The 17,408-nt window shown below is 46.5% G+C and overlaps 1 protein-coding gene across 1 annotated transcript in view; it reads right to left on the bottom strand.

The window, feature by feature from the left end:
* Positions 1-213: 213 nt before the first annotated feature.
* Positions 214-17,408, bottom strand: part of LOC134889702 (telomerase protein component 1-like) — a 101,884-nt gene continuing 84,689 nt past the window's right edge. Inside the window, exons 12-15 of the mRNA XM_063913396.1 lie at positions 2,557-2,778; positions 1,027-1,122; positions 762-850; positions 214-688 (exon numbers count right to left, since the gene is read on the bottom strand). Of these exons, the coding sequence (XP_063769466.1) occupies positions 568-688; positions 762-850; positions 1,027-1,122; positions 2,557-2,778 (528 nt within the window). The 3' untranslated portion in view covers positions 214-567. The remainder of the gene's footprint in view (positions 689-761; positions 851-1,026; positions 1,123-2,556; positions 2,779-17,408) is intronic.

Genomic DNA, 17,408 nt, shown 5'->3' with positions numbered 1-17,408 from the left:
CAATGTTATAACATACTGCAGTAATACAAAACGTAATCAGCACTGGCTGAAGGCAGATGCACTTTAGCTTGGAGGTCCTGCTCAGTGTCTTCTTCACAAGTCTTCCACATTTTGGCTGTACATGACATGAAGGAAGATGTGTTTGCTTATACTGTATTGCAAGATTCTATAAGAGCAGTGAGGTGCAGCTGTCATATAACTATCGCACAGACAGAAAAGGATAAATGAAAAGTTTATTAAACATATAAATTACATTAACTAATCATAATTACCACTGTAGTCTCATTTTAATTCGGATATGTGCCATAAAATATCAAACCAAAAATAATAATGAAGAGGATTACGAACCTGCCACCTCCACATAGTGAAAGCAGTTATTTCTGTGACCGGAAACATAGCCATGTAAATGCAACCTAAGAATTGACAGTGACACCCTAGAAAACTACACTCTCAACATGGCTGCCCCCCTGTGTGCAGATGACCGGTGCACTCTTATACTGTAATAGTAACTCTTCAAATAGAAATAAGTTGATGAAGAAAGACACAAAAAGGGAGAAATGGAAACCATCACACATTCATGGCAATGCAGGTTTCAGAAAAGCCGCACATGTGGCAGAGGAGAGCTGGAGATGGTGGTGGGATCCCGAAAATAGGTGATCTGCATACCAGACATTCAGTCCTGCCCATTCTGAAATAAGAGGAGATTGTTAGGGCCCTAGGTGAGCGCAAGCAATGCAAAGTGATAACCGCTCGGTAGATACCTGGAATGTTGAGGACACAAGAAGGCCTCTCTACCCATGATGGCGACATGTCCCCCACACAAGACACAGCTCTGCTTGTTCAGAAACAGCTACAGGGAGACAGAAGTGCTGGTATTGCTTACTGACACACATTAGGCAGCTGGACAAGGTATTAAACCCTATAACATATTTTAGTAATGTGGTTGGAAATGTGCATCAACAATAGAATCACCACAATAAGGTGGAGGAAATGTCTATGTATGCTATGTCTATGTATTTAACTCACCTGCCCAAATGCTCCAGTCTTCATTGAACACATGCCACAGATCATAGCTGGAGACCTGAGGAAGCCATCCCTGCACATGTGGAAGCAACGTAGCGCCTACACAACACACATTAAATAATTAGCTTCTCTTACACATGCCTGACAATGGCAGCAAATAAAAGCAAACAGTTAGGTCCTTGCTCTTGCACAGGTCCCAGAAGTGAGCCTATGTTGCTTCCTGTTTGTAGTCTGAATGTGTTGCTGCACTCATATGTATATTCAATGCACACAGCGGTGCAAGTATGCGGGTACGGAGTACCCTCAAGAATTTAGCAGCGGGTATTCAGTACCACCTGCCATACACTTTGCCATTACCACAATTATAATGGGCCACAAAGCAACAAGACCATGGTGCTTGGCAGCATGACTGCTCCTCCCACTTTGTCAGAGTTACTGGGAGTGTGACATTGGCTGTATTTTCCTGTTATACTGGAGGCATTACTATATATTGTTATTAAATTGGGGACATTACTATATATTTCTATTAAACTGGAGGTATCACTATATATTTCTATTATTTCTATTATACTGGAGGCATTACTATATATATTATTTTCTATTATACTGGGGACATTACTATATATTTTTAGCCTTGCCTCCAGATTACCCCCCCAAAAGGGGCTGTGTCGTGTGGCCACGCCGATAGTGTCATGTAGCCACTTCCACTAGCAGCATGTGACCACGCCCCCTCACAACACATGGCCACACCCATTTCCGGCACTCAGTGCCACTAAGAAAATATGTCTATTTGCACCACTGAATGCACACAACAAAGGAACAGGTTTTTTTTGCTATTTTATGCTGCTGTCCACATGCTTATCTGATTATTACGGACATGGATTGTTACTGCCCATCACTGTGACCTTTAACTACAGCTTGTATTCAGACCTGGAATTTGTGCTTACTCTCCTGAACAATGGCCAGTCTTAATGACGTCTATGTCTCGTCCTATTGTCTCCAGGTCCAAGCACTGCCAACTGCTGTCCTGGGGTTGTGATATGTAGGGTGTCTTGCAGTCCATGATGTACTTGCAGAGACCTCTGTGCCACAGGTGAGCTAGCATCAACCATACCCAGCGACACTACCATAGCCATTTCAACTGGGCATGTAGCTATTGCATATTAACCATTCAACAGTTTAACCATTGATGGTCTGCTAGTGCACATGTGAAGTAGACACCTGAAGCTTGTGTATGCACAAAGGAGCTCTGCACTGAACACGCCATCCTAGGGGCTTCAGCAGAAAGGACATCAGCAGCCATCGAAAAGAAGCATGCGATGGTCGTCACCAACATAATCCTGGCATTAAATTGACAAAGCATTTCCATTGGATCCAGAACATTGTTGGTTGTTACCCGTCAGTTTGTAATGGCCATGCCTATATCACAACATACCCCATTCTGTGGCATTTGCTTTATATGAGCCTTCTTCTGACCTTTCTTTAAAAATGAAACTCATCTTGCAAATGGGAAAGATCATGGTCTTTGATTACCTTTAGGTACTGTGCTCGGGTGTGAGCTTGGATGGCGCGTGCCCGAGGGTCCTTTCTCAAAAAATTCACTAGCCGGCCATTCAGTGTGGCTTGCTGCAGCAGGCGTGGTAGCTGGTACACCACCGTGGCATCATCTGTGCAGCTGTATTCATAATAATCAGCCAAACTGACTAAATACAACTGAGGAGAATTTTCCGCATTAAACAGACACTGCTCCACTGCCTATAACCAGGAAAAAGGGGCAATTAGCAAATGGAATAAAGACAACTCTTTTTATCAATTGTACATAAAAACTATGTACAGTATGTAGTGAAATACAAGCTTAAAGACTAACAAATTCCATATACTGAAAGCAATTCACGTGACTTTGGATTTGCAAATATCTGAATTGTGAAATGGCATCATTTGCACTTTTAACCTTAAAGGATAATACTATATATATATATATATATATATATATATATATATATGTGTGTGTGTACAGCAGAGGCGGAACTTGTGTCTGGTGGGCCCAGGTGCAAAAATATAATTTGAGCCCCCCACTTTCACCCCAAACCAAGTTCACAATATGCCACAAGGCAGTGGGTGACAGGAAGAGGCAAAAGGTGACAGCATAAGGCAGGGGGAGGCAGAGGGTGATGGGGAGGAATTGGGTGACAGGGGTACAAGCACAATGTCCTGCGCAGTGTGGAGAACAAGGGGCATGTACCTTGGTGGGGGCTCACCGATTGTGAACTGCCTGTAATTCACAGACAGCAGCGAATCAAAAAAATTTTCCAGCTATTAGAGGCAGTATCTGGCTGTGTTTCAATGCTGTGAAATATCAGCATTGATAGGTGGCAGGGCTCATCTATCAGTCTGCCACACACAAGGTCAGCCCTGCCTCTCTGCACTGGGCCATTCATCTGACATTGCTCAAAACGGTATGCGTGGTGGGGGTCTTTTGGGGAGGATGGGGGGGGGGGGGGGGGCAGGGGATAACTCCTTGCTGGTCTTGGCCACAGTGGGCCCCTTAGTTCTCAGGGGCCCCGGTGCAATGCACATGCTGCACCAATTGTAGTTCTGCTTCTGATGTACAGTATGTGTTATATGACATATGTTGGAAGGATCATAATGTATGCTTACTACACAGAAACAATATGAATGAAGGAAAAAAAACAAAAAACCAGCAGACAAATGGCAATACTATGGAGACCTGACCAAGACACAGGAGGAATCAAATAATGAGATGTTCATCTTGCATCAAGCTTGCCAGGAGTGGATAACTCCAAGGTGCATATTTATTGATTGCCGCAGAAAAGGAGATTTATGGTAGACTTACCATTGTTAAATCTCTTTCTGCGAGGTACACTGGATTCCACAGGGAATAACACTGGGGGGTGTAGAGTTAGATCTTAATCCGAGGCACCAACAGGCTAAAGCTTTGACTGTACCCAGGATGCACTGCACCGCCTCCTCTATAGCCCTGCCCCCAGGCACTGGAGTTCAGTTTCGTTCACCAGTCCAATGCAGTAGCAGGTAAAATAGAGACGGTAGATGTTAGCCACATAGAACCACATTCTCACAACAGGAGAAGGTACCAGTGGCTAATGCCATGCAAACCCAAAGAAGCTAAGTGCGTCAGGGTGGACGCCCAGTGTAATCCAGTGTACCTCGCAGAAAGAAATTTAACTATAGTAAGTCTACCATAAATCTCCTTTTCTGCAGCGGGGTACACTGGTATTCCACAGGGAATAACATTGGGGATGTCCTACAGCAGTTCCTCATGGGAGGGGACACACTGTAGCGGGTACAAGAACCTGGCGTCCAAAGGAAGCATCCTGGGAGGCGGAAGTATCAAAGGCATAGAACCTGATGAACGTGTTCACTGAAGACCACATAGCGGCCTTGCACAATTGTTCCAGGGACGCGCCACGGCAGGCTGCCCATGAAGGTCCAACAGGCAGAGTAGAATGGGCCTTAATAGCAGAAGGAACTGGCAGCCCAGCCTGCGCCTAAGCTTGTGCAATCACCATTATAATCCATCTGGCCAAAGTTTGCTTATTTGCAGACCAGCCATGTTTGTGAAAACCAAAAAGGACAAAAAGAGAATCTGACCTCCGGATGGAGGCAGTCCTCTCCACATATATATGGAGAGCCCGTACCACATCCAAAGACCGCTCTTTGGAAGACAAACCAGGAGAGATAAAGGCCCGAACCAATCTCTTGATTAGGGTGGAAAGATGACACCACCTTGGGTAGATAACCAGGGCAAGTTCTAAGAACTGCACGGTCACGGTGAAAAATCAGAAAGGGTGGACGACAGGACAAAGCGCCTAAGTCCGACACCCTCCTAGCAGAGGCAATAGCCAACAGAAAAATGACCTTAAGCGTAAGGCATTTAAGATCCACAGAGTCAAGAGGTTCAAATGGAGACTCTTGCAGGGCATTCAGAACAACAGACAGATCCCATGGAGCCACAGGAGGGACACAGGGAGGCTGAATCTGTAAAACACCCTGAGTGAAAGTATGAACGTCAGGAAGAGACACAATTTTTCTCTGAAACCACACCGACAAGGCAGATATATGAACCTTGAGGGAGGCCAAACAAAGGCCTAAGTCCAGGCCTTGTTGAAGAAAAGCCAAAAGTCTGGCAGTGCTGAACTTGTATGCATCATAATTCTTAGTAGCACACCAGGTGAAGTAAGAATTCCAGACCCTCTAATAAATCCGAGCCAAAGCCGGTTTACGGGTTTTTAACATAGTTTAAATGACTGCCTCAGAGAATCCTTTGGCCCTCAGGAGTGAAGCTTCAAGAGCCACGCCGTCAAAGCCAGCCGTGCCAGGTCCTGGTAGACACAAGAGCCCTGAATGAGGAGGTCTGGTCGTTGAGGAAGTCTAAAAGCAAATCCACCACAATTCTAGGTCAAGGTGTGCGTACCAAACAAAATACGTGGGGTGTCATAAGATGCCCACCCAATGGCACTTAAATAACTCTCTCGTAGTTGGTCTGCAATCAGTCTGTCCTAGATACCACCAACGCGTTTCTGCTCCTGAAAGCCTTTTTCAAAAAAATGCTCTCAGGAGCAGAAACGCGTTGGTGGTATCTAGGACAGACTGATTGCAGATCAACTACAAGAACAAAGGTGCCTGGCCAGTGGTAAAAGGGTGCTGATATCCCGGGAGGTACCAGAGCAACGCTATTTAAGTGCCATTGGGTGGGCATCTTATGACACCCCACGTATTTTGGTACGCACACCTTGGCCTAGAATTGTGGTGTATTTGCTTTTGGATTTGATTTTATTGGAACTGTTTTACTGTATTATCTTAATAAACTGTACTTCACTATTATCCCCATCTTTGTTCTGTTTAAGGAATATGGACAAGGGAAGATAAAATTCTAGAGACGAATTACATTTGATCTAAAGACTGTAGGATTGTTGAAAGTTATACATCCTGAGTGATTCCAGAAGGAGCACACGTCAGCAAATTGTGAACTCTTATTGTGGAATCGATAATGTAGGTTGCCAATAGCAAACAGCAGATATTGCTAATGCGACATGGCAATAGGTATGTGTAGGTAAGCATCCTGTATGTCCAGGGATGCCATATAATCCTTGGGTTCCAAAGCCAGCAGAATAGAGCGCAGGGTTTCCATACGGAATTTGGATACCCTGACAAATTTGTTCAAAGATTTGAGGTTGATTATAGGCCAGGAAGACCCATTCGGCTTCGGAACCAGAAACAGGGTCGAATAGTATCCCTGCCTCTCTGAGACAGAGGCACCGGCACAATCACTCCAGTATCCAGGAGGGATTGTACACCCAAATGTAGAGTTTGTGTTTTTGACGATTCCGAAGGGATAACCGCAGAGCAAAACTGGCAAGGGGGACGTCTCCTGAAGGAGATTGCGTACCCGTGAGAGACCACTTCCTGCACCCAGGCGTCCGAAGTGGTCTTTAACCATACCTGGGCGAACTGCAGAAGTCGGCCTCCCACCCTGGGGTCCACCAGGGGGAGACCCGCCCTGTCATGCAGCAGGCTTGTCTGGTTTGGAAGCGGCCCAAGAACATTTAGGTATGGGCTTAGAGGATTTGGAAGTGCAAGACTGTCTCGGTACGCCTGACCCTTTGCTTTACCTGGAGGGCAAAAGGAACGAAAAGTAGTGCTCTTAGCCTTCGTAGCCGAAGGATTAGTACTTGGGTGAAACGCAGTCTTGGCCGACGCCAAGTCGGTCACAATTTTGCTCAGAACCTCCCCAAATAGTATATCTCCCATAAAAGGGAGCACCTCCAAGGTCTTCTTAGAGTTCAGGTTCACCAACCAGGACCGTAACCACAGAATTCGGCAAACTAGGATAGACATAGTAGATGCCTTAGCCGCCATAACGCCTGCATCAGAGGCCGCCTCCTGATATTATGGGAGGCTGTGGTAATATATGACAGATATTGTCTGGCAGTGTCAGAAAAATTAAGAGGTAGCTCTTCCTCAACAGCTTGAACCCATGCTTCAATGCTTTTTGCAGCCCAAGAGGCTGCCATAGTGGGTCTATGTACAGCACCTGTAAGGGTGTAAATAGACTTCAGGCAACCTTCCACATGTTTATCCGTTGGTTCCTTCAAAGAGGTGACGGTGGTGATCAGAAGAGTAGATGACACCACAAGACGGGCTCCATGTGAGTCCACTGGTGGCGGGGTTTCCCACTTGTTACTCAACTCCGCAGAAATAGGATAACGAGCTAGCATTTTTTTTAGACAGGGAAAATTTATTTCCTGGGGAAGACCAGGATTCTTGACGTATGTCAATTAAATGGTCAGAATGTGGTAAAACTAATTTAGTAACCTTCTGACGTTTTAACTTATCAGGTTTCTTAGACGTGTGAGGAGGGTCAACGTCATCATCAGTCTGAAGAATCAGCTTGATAGCCTCCACTAGGTCAGGGACATCAACCTGTGTTGTAGAATCATCATCAGAAGCAGCAGTATCAGCATCTGATGGATCAGTATATTCCCCATTCGAATCGGAAGAATCACCTGAAATATTAGTAGATTGTGAGGAAGAAATGGCCCGCTTAGATAACCCTTTGGTCCCAGATTGGCGAGGGTTAGGTTTTTGTTTAACCAAGGACTGAGTTAATTGCTGTAACTGAGTTGACAGAGTATCCGCCCATGGTGGATTAACTACAGGGACAATATGTGGCTGTAATGGCACAGGAGGTCCCACAGGGGGCGTAAGCCGTGTTACAAGCGTAGTCAGCATATTGGAAAATGCAGCCCAAGGTGGGCCTTGATGCCACAGGTACTGCGGGCTGACTAGGGGGAGCAGAACACCCACTACCTGAACCCTCAGCAGAAATCTTTTCCTCAGATAAATCCGTGATGTCAGCACTTGCATGATGCAGGAGCGTCTGTGGATTTCCCGCCCTGTGCAGCAGACATTATTGGGAATGTAGCCATAGGGCGTAACAGTTCAATATAGCCAGACAAACACAATGGGGGTCATTCCGAGTTGTTCGCTCGTTATTTTTTTTCCGCAACGGAGCGATTAGTCGCTAATGCGCATGCGCAATGTCCGCAGTGCGACTGCGCCAAGTAAATTTGCTATACAGTTAGGAATTTTACTCACGGCATTACGAGGTTTTTTCTTCGTTCTGGTGATCGTAGTGTGATTGACAGGCAGTGGGTGTTTCTGGGCGGAAACTGGCCGTTTTATGGGTGTGTGTGAAAAAACGCTACCGTTTCTGGGAAAAACGCGGGAGTGGCTGGAGAAACGGAGGAGTGTCTGGGCGAACGCTGGGTGTGTTTGTGACGTCAAACCAGGAACGAAACTGACTGAACTGTTCGAAGATGCCGAGTAAGTCTGGAGCTACTCAGAAACTGCTAAGTAGTGTCTATTCGCAATTCTGCTAATCTTTCGTTCGCAATTTTGATAAGCTAAGATTCACTCCCAGTAGGCGGCGGCTTAGCGTGTGCAAAGCTGCTAAAAGCAGCTTGCGAGCGAACAACTCGGAATTACCCCCTATACCTGACAAAAAAAAACCTTGTGTTATGTGACTGCAAATTCACAGCACAGAGGATTTAAGTGGTATCAAGTGACTGAAACACACAGTGAAAAATACTAAACCGTATATCCTGTGGAACACTATATGGTATACGAGACCCTGACGCACTTAGATCCCCAGGGTACAGAATATAGTGATAGCAATATGTGTGATACACAGAAAAGAATTCACACAGCAGCTATAGGCACACACAGTCACAGGTACAATGCAGAAATGATTACATATAATCACTAAAACTGCACTGGACTATTAATACTATATATAGCTATGTATGTTTACAGATATAACAATGCACTGTAAACACTGGATGTATATCACAGAATACTTGTACTAAATATTCATATAGAGTGCACTTGTTCTTAATTAACGCTGTCTAAACGACATGTAGAATACTTAAGTGTCCTGTAAATGCACAGCGCTGATGAGCCGCCTGTCTCATCAGCGCTGTGCATTTACAGGAGGAGACAGTGCCCAGCAGTCCCAGGATCAGCGCAGCTCTGTGAAATGGTGCCCAAACGCTGACAGGGAGTGAGGGAGAGAGAAAGATGCAGCTCCAGGGAGGGAACACCAGCTGTAGATGGCGCCTGGAGCTGGCGGAGGGGCTACAGGTCAGCGCCTTATCCCCTTTGCTGGACTTCACCACCGGGTTCTATGGAGCCTATGTTAAACGGATTTTAGTAAATCCGGCCTCTGCTCCCTGCCCTGGTGGATATAGTGGGGTACTAACTTACAAACTGAGCTCCAATGCCTGGAGGCGGGGCTATAGAGAAGGCGGTGCAGTGCATCCTGGGAACAGTCAAAGCTTTAGCCTGTTGGTGCCCCGGATCAAGATCCAACTCTACACCCCCCGATGTTATTCCCTGTGGAATACCAGTGTACCCCGCTGCAGAAATAAGAAATTATGATTCCCCAGAATGTATTAAAATACTTCTGCAGGGACAAGGGCTCCCTTCACTATTTCTTTAGGAGCTGTGTGCAGTACTGTACATGCATGGTTTGCTGACCACTCATACACTAGAGGTGGTAGTATTGCAAAATTAACGTTATGGTAAGAACTTACCGTTGATAACATGATTTCTCTTATGTCCACAGGTATCCACAGGATAACATTGGGATATTGTCGAGCGACAGCGAAAATGGCACCAACACGGTCACGAGCTTTCTGGCCTCCCAGGATGCATTGGGGCCTCCACTATATAGTCCCGCCCACTGACTCAGTCAGATCAGTTCTTTCCACAGCGATTTTAGGCAGGAACATTAGGTAGAGACCTGTACAGGCGATAAGAACACACATGCACACCCTTCCATACAAGAAGGAAGAGGTTTTAGTGATTGTCTAGATCCTCAAATCAGATGCGTCAGGGTGGGATCCCTGTGGATACCTGTGGACATAAGAGAAATCACGTTATCAACGGTAAGTTCTTACCATAACGTTCATTCCTCTGGCTGGGTCCACAGGATTATCCACAGGATAACATTGGGATTCCCAAAGCCATTTTAGTGGTGGGGACGCTCCTGATTGCACAGGAGGACCTTTCGCCCAAAGTCTGCGCCATGAGAGGCAAAAGTATCCAAGGCATAATGTCTGATGAATGTGTTTATGGAAGACCATGTGGCTGCCCTACATATCTGTTCTGCTGATGCACCCTGTTGTGCTACCCAAGAAGGACCTACCTAACGTGTAGAGTGTGCAGAGACATTAGCCGGAATAGGGAGATCTGCATGAGAATAAAGCTTCTGATATTACCATTCGGAGCCATCTCGCCAGCGTCTATTTACTAGCAGGCCATCCTCTTCTATGGAATCCGTAGAGGATGAAGAGGGAATCTGTTTTCCTGATGGCACTAGTACGATCTATGTAGATTTTTAAAGCCCGGACCACGTCCAGTGACGCTTCTCCCGCAGATAGTCACGATACCTGAAAAGCTGGGACTACAATCTCTTCATTCAGGTGAAACTTTGATACCACCTTTGGAAGATAACTAGATCTCGTTCTGAGAACTGCTCTGTCTGGAAAAAAACTTAGGAAAGGAGACTTACATGATAATGCTCCTAAATCTGACACTCTTCTGGCTGACGCCATTGCCAGTAAAAAGAGAACTTTAACCGTTAACCACTTAAGATCTGTTCTCTCAAGTGGTTCAAACAAAGGACCCTGGAAAAATTTAAGACCTAAATTCAAATCCCAGGGAGCTGCAGGAGGAACAAATGGAGGTTGAATATGTACTACTCCTTGGAAAAATGTAGGTCAGCAATCTTCTGCTGAAACCATACAGTCAACGCTGAGACTTGCACCCTCAAGGAAGCAACCTTCAACCCTTTATCCAATCCTGCCTGCAGGAAATCCAAAATTCTAGCTACTTTAAAAGATCTCGGATTGTAATTTTTTCCAGAACACCAATGAATATAGGCTTGCCATATTCTATGATATACACGGGCCGAAGAAGGCTTTCTTGCTCTAAGCATGGTTTGGATTACTTGCTTTGAAAATCCTTTAGCCTCTAAGATAGAGGTTTCAACAGCCACGCCGTCAAAGATAGGCGATCCAGATGACTGTGACAACAAGGACCCTGGATTAACAGATCTGGACGTTGAGGGAGCAGTATCGGTGCTTCCATGGACATTCTCAACAGATCTGTGTACCAATGCCTTCTTGGCCAAGCTGGAGCTATTAGAATGATTGCTCCTTTTGCCTGTTTTATCTTTCTCACTACTCTGGGTAACAGAGATATTGGAGGGAACAGATACGCCAGCTGAAACCTCCATTCCACTGACAGTGCGTCTACCAGGACCACTCCTGAGTCCCTTGTTCTTGATCCGTACCTCGGAACTTTGTTGTTTAGACGAGACGCCATAAGGTCTATCTCCGGTAGACCCCATCTGTTCACCAGTGTCTGAAACACTTCTGGGTGTAGTGCCCATTCGGTTTCCTGAATGGTGTGCCGACTGAGAAAATCCGCTTCCCAATTTAGTACACCCGGGACAAATACTGCTGACAATGCCGGGAGATGGAGTTCTGCCCATTTTAGAATGGGGGTTACTTCCTCCATCAGACTCTTGCTGTGAGTTCCTCCTTGATGATTGAGGTATGCTACTGCCGTCGCATTGTCTGAGCGGATCTGGACTGGTCTTCCTTGTAGATTGTCCTTTGCCTGAACCAGAGCCAAGTAAATGGCTCTTATTTCTAACAGATTTATCGGCAGGCGACTTTCCCTTGCGGTCCATTTTCCCTGGAACCATAGGCTTCCGAGTACCGCCCCCCAGCCTTGCAGGCTGGCATCTGTTGTCAGGACTTGCCACTCTTTTATCCAAAAGGGTCTCCCCTTATTTAAATGGTCTGTCTGTAGCCACCACGCTAGAGACCTTTTTACATTTACTGGAATCTTTATCATCTGCTTCTTTATCGTTTGATGATTTCCGTTCCATTTGGTCAAAATCAGGTGCTGCAATGGTCTGGAGTGGAACTGCGCATATTCCACCATGTCGAAGGTTGATACCATCAGACCCAACAGTCGCATTGCTGCATGGACTGACATTGTCTGAGCTTGCAACGCTTCCTGAGCCATGACCTGCACCTTGACTATCTTTTTCTCTGGCAAGAGAACCTTCTGTAGGTCTGAATTCAATATGGCTCCCAAATGACTTCTCCCAATTTATGAGCCACCCGTGTCTCTGTAAACAAACTATCGTCTGTTGGAGATGGCTCAACAGTAAATCTTGCGACTGTGCTAAGATTAATAGGTCGTCTAGATATGGGAATATTCTTATACCTTGTTTGCGCAGACAAACTGCCATAACCACCATGATCTTGGTAAACACCCTCGGTGCTGTAGCTAGCCCGAAGGGCAGAGCTTGGAACTGGAAGTGTTCCTTGAGGATGGCAAGCCTGAGGTAACACTGATGTGATAGTGCTATAGGCACATGTAGGTAAGCATCCCGTACATTCAGAGATACCATATAGTCTCCCGGTTCCATAGCCAACATTATGGAGCGTAACGTCTCCATGTGGAACTTCGGGATCCATATGTAGTTGTTCAACATCTTCAGATTTAGAATTGGTCGATATGACCCATTTGGTTTCTGGATTAGAAATAGATTGGAGTAATACCCCTGTCCCTTTTGTGATGGAGGTACTGGGACAATCACACCTGACTGCAGTAATTTTTGGACTGCTTCTTGCAGGGCATTGGCCTTCGACTCTATACGAGACGGGCTGGTGCAAAAAAATCTTTGAGGAGGCTGCCTCCTGAATGGGAACCCATACCCCTGAGATACTACCTTCTGCACCCAGGCATCTGCTGTTGACTGTTGCCATATGTGTGCAAATTGCAGGAGTCAACCCCCAACCCTGGAATCCTCCAGGCGGAGGCCCGTCTCTTCAGGCTGAGGGTTTCTGTTCAGGTTTGGAAGCTGGCTTTTTGCTAGCCCACTGCTTCCTACCCCTGGATTTAAACTGGGGTTGTTTAGGCTCCTCTTTAGCTTTTGCTTTGCCAGCGAAATGAGCAAAATTTTAAACCCTTGGACTTAGGGTTATAGGTAGCCGGAAATCTGACCTTTTTCGATTCAGCCTCTGATTCTAGGATATCCGATAAAGGTTTTCCAAATAATATATTACCCCCGAAAGGCAATGCTTCCAATTCTTTCTTGGACTCCGCATCCGCCTTCCAGGTCCGTAGCCAAACTGCTCTGCGAGCGACTACTGTCAAGGATGAAGCTTTAGAAGCAACAGTGCCTACATCAATTGCTGCTTCTTCTAAATACTGGGCAGATTGTCTTAAACGGCAAAGACGATCCTCTTGCTCCCTAGTAGGAGAGGGGATGTCATTCTCTAGTTCCTCTATCCATTCGCCCATTGCCTTTGCTACCCAGGCCGAAGCCATAGCAGGTCTTACCACTGCTCCTACAAGAGAAAAAATATTTTTCAATAGGCTCTCTACCCTTCTGTCTGACATCATTCAATGAGGTAGATGACAGTGGTAAAGCAGATTTATGCACGAGTCGCAGAACATGTGCATCTACTTTTGGAGGAACTTTTCTCTTCGAACAATCCACAGCAGGAAATGGATAATAAGAATCCCATCTCTTAGGAATCTTATACTTTTTACTGGGCGCTGCCCAAGACTCATCCATCATTTCCGTCAACTCATCTGACGCTGGAAATTCAGCTTTCACTGATTTGTTCGTTTAAATACAGGTGCTTTTGCTTTTAACGCTGTCTTGGCTGGCTCTTCCAGAGAAAGCACAGCCTTCACTGCATTAATAAGTTCAGCTACATCTTCTGAACTAAAGCTCTGCGACTCCACATCATACGGAGTTGAATCTATTGTTTCCGCATCATCATCCGATGTATCATCCTGTGTAGTCTGCCATACAGACGTATCTGTCTTAGTCTTACCTGCCCCTTGGTTGCTTGTAGAAGCTACTGGAACCAAACCATAGGAAGGGAGCTGCATGTATGCGAACATATTCCATGGTGGCTCTACTGGAGGTTGAACTAACTCCTGTTTTTTACTTCGCTGAAAAGCGAAACAGTTTGCACACAAACCCTCATAAGTGACCAATTGATTCATATCAATTACCCCTGACTTACAAGATAAGCATGTTAGGGTTATAGAAGTGCTTGGAAAATTCTCCTCATCACTTTTGCCGCTCATAGACATGATATTAACCTGATATCAACTACACACTTTGTGACTGAAAAACACCCTATATGTCAGTATATAGAGGTGAGATCAATCTGACCACAGTGCACCTGATTTGAGGGTCAGAACAGGACTGACATTACACAGAAAAGTCAGCACACATACTAGCAGTCAGTAACATGTTAAAGCATTAGACATTGTCATATGAGAATACAACCTCCATAATAACTTATACATAAGTAGGAAAATTGTACTTCTGTTTTAACTGGTTCTAATTTCAACATAACATGCAGAAAACACAGTAATATACAGGTCTCATATGCAATAGGTACTAAAAATTAACAATGCATACTAAAAAGTAGAAGGAATTTTTAGTACTGTATACCCTGCCTCCAGAGAGCGGGATACAGGGAGACTCACCACACTTCCATATCCAAGCAAATACGCTCGTAAGACGCCGAGTGGATTCAGACGCTACTGGTGTACACTGCCGCTCTTGGTAACTGATAACGGACACGGACGCTCACCAACGGACACGGACGCTGAGCGACTCCACGTGTATGCAGACACTAAAGGCCTGCGACTCGGTCTGGGCGGGTTTATATCCAGTGTACACAACCGCAGCGTCTAAGCTGCGACCGAGTACCCTCGTGGTAGCGTCTGAGCCGGAAGTGAGGTCATTCAGTTCATGAAACGAGAGACACGCGGGAACTGGCCATGAACTCGGAGGAGGGACGGCCAGGAGAGCGTCTGAAACCCCCTGTTGACTTAAACTCCCAGGATCGCGGCCTCACCTAGTCCTGGCGCCTATGATCCCCAGAGCGTAGCGCTGTCACACCGGGATGTTCGGCGCATCAACACGCTGTTTGTAGTCTCCCCCAAATCAGTGTAGCTGTGTCCTGACCCCTCTAGTAAGAGGAAGTCCATAGACTCACCGTCTCCCCATGCTCCGGCCACAGCCTGGTTACGTCTGCTGGACCTGCTAGAACATCCGACACAGACGCCCGTCGAGACAGCACTGATACCTGAAGGTAAGCGTTGTTGCGACTTGGTGGGGAGTGCTTTCACAGCAGCCCTGTGACCATGCGGCTTCCTGCCGTACCAAGCAAAAAACTGATCTGACTGAGTCAGTGGGCGGGACTATATAGTGGAGGCCCCAATGCATCCTGGGAGGCCAGAAAGCTCGTGACCGTGTTGGTGCCATTTTCTCTGTCGCTCGACAATATCCCAATGTTATCCTGTGGACCAAGCCAGAGAAATGTCTATTGCCATCTTTAGATGGTGTTTGGTAGAAGGGCTAACCTCCAGAATACTGTATATTGCATTCTGTAACTTGATAAATTCAGCTAAATGGAAGCCACCATACAGATCTGCACTACCCGACTACATACATTCAGGGGATACTTATTCAGGGGCGTCACTGCCTGATTACACCCGATGCAGGCTATTGAAAAATGGGGGGGGGGGGGGAACACATGGCTTTGTGGTGGGGCATGGCCTCACATTCCGAACTCCTGTTTTTGGCATACCGGGGGTTTGGGTGAAACGGGCTGCATCCGGGGAATGCTATGTCTGCAGTGGTGGCTCCTACAAGGTGACAGAAGCCAGGTGCTGCACGTAATGTTAAAGTGCAGCCAGAGCATGAGCCGTCATTTTGGTGTCACCCGGGTGCGGCCCGCACCCCCCTTATGACACCATTTTACTTATCCCCCCCAAAAAATGGGTGATATTCAGGTTTATCCCACAACTAGTACATGATAAATAGGCACACAAATATCATTGTGATGTGTTTTGACAATGGCCTGTGGAGTGTTTGCATTTGCAGATTTTCACTTCAACTACTGTGTAGGGGATAGTTTTTCCAGTGCCATAACTAGACATTTTGGTGCCCTGTGCCAGAAAAGAATTAGTGGTCCCTCTCCCACCATATTCAAACCTTTTTGGGGAAGGTGCATGGCCACAGAACACTACCAATTCACATTACATTGCATAGTACCCCTTAAACACATTACACCACAGTAGAGGCCCTGATACACATCTCTAAATGTAAAGCGCAATGGAATATTCTGTGCTATATAAGAAACTGTTATTACTACTACTAATAATAATTATGCCAGATAGAGCCCCTGATACACATTATGCCAGGTAGGGTCCACATTATTCCAGGTAAATCCCCTGATACACAATATGGCAGGTAGAGCCCACATTATGCCAGGTAGAGCCCCTGATGCACATAATGCCAGGTACATTATGGAAGGGTGTAGGGAGCAGTGAGTGAGTAAGAGTTTATAAAACAGTGAGGGTGGGTGTAAGGAACAGAATGGTGGGTGAGTGTGGGAAGCAGTGACTGAGGGGTGCAGAGAGAGTGGGTGTAGGGAGCAGTAAGTGAAGGTTGTTATGGAGAGCAGTAAGGGCGGGTGGGAGTAGGAAGCAGTGAGGGTGGGTGTAGGGAGCAGTGAGGGAGGGTAGCAGAGAGAGTGGGTGTAGGGAGCAGTGAGTGAGGGGAGCAGAGAGAGTGGGTGCAGGGAGCAGTGAGGGGAGCAGTGAGAGTGGGTGTAAGGAGCAGTGCGTGAGAGGAGTAGGGAGCAGTGAGTGTAGGGAGCAGTGAAGGGGAGTATACAGTAGGGAGCTGTGAGTGAGTGAGAGTTTATAAAACAGTGAGGGTGGGTGTAGGGAACAGAGGGTGGGTGAGTGTGGGGAGCAGTGACTGAGGGGTGCAGAGAGAGTGGGTGTAGGGAGCAGTAAGTGAAGGTTGTTATGGAGAGCAGTAAGGGTGGGTGGGAGTAGGAAGCAGTGAGGGTGGGTGTAGGGAGCAGTGAGGGTGGGTAGCAGAGAGAGTGGGTGTAGGGAGCAGTGAAGGGAGCAGTGAGTGAGGGGAGCAGAGAGAGTAGGTGTAGGGAGCAGTGAGGGGAGCAGGGAGAGTGGGTGTAAGTAGCAGTGCGTGAGAGGAGTAGGGAGCAGTGAGTGTAGGGAGCAGTGAAGGGGAGTATAGGGAGCAGTGAGTGAGGGGAGCAGAGAGAGTGGGTGTAAGGAGTAGTGAGCGTGAGTGTATGGAGCAGTGAGTGTGAGGAGCAGAGAAGGTGGCTGTATGCAGCAGTGTAGTTGGGTGTAGGGAGCAGTGAGAGTGAGCATAGGGAGCAGTGAGTGAAGGTTGTAGAGAGCAGTAAGGG

Source organism: Pseudophryne corroboree, chromosome 1, assembly GCF_028390025.1.
Source record: "Pseudophryne corroboree isolate aPseCor3 chromosome 1, aPseCor3.hap2, whole genome shotgun sequence".
NCBI classification, from domain to species: domain Eukaryota; kingdom Metazoa; phylum Chordata; class Amphibia; order Anura; family Myobatrachidae; genus Pseudophryne; species Pseudophryne corroboree.
Note: the sequence above shows the minus strand (reverse complement) of the source record. Positions and strands in the feature narration are given on the sequence as shown.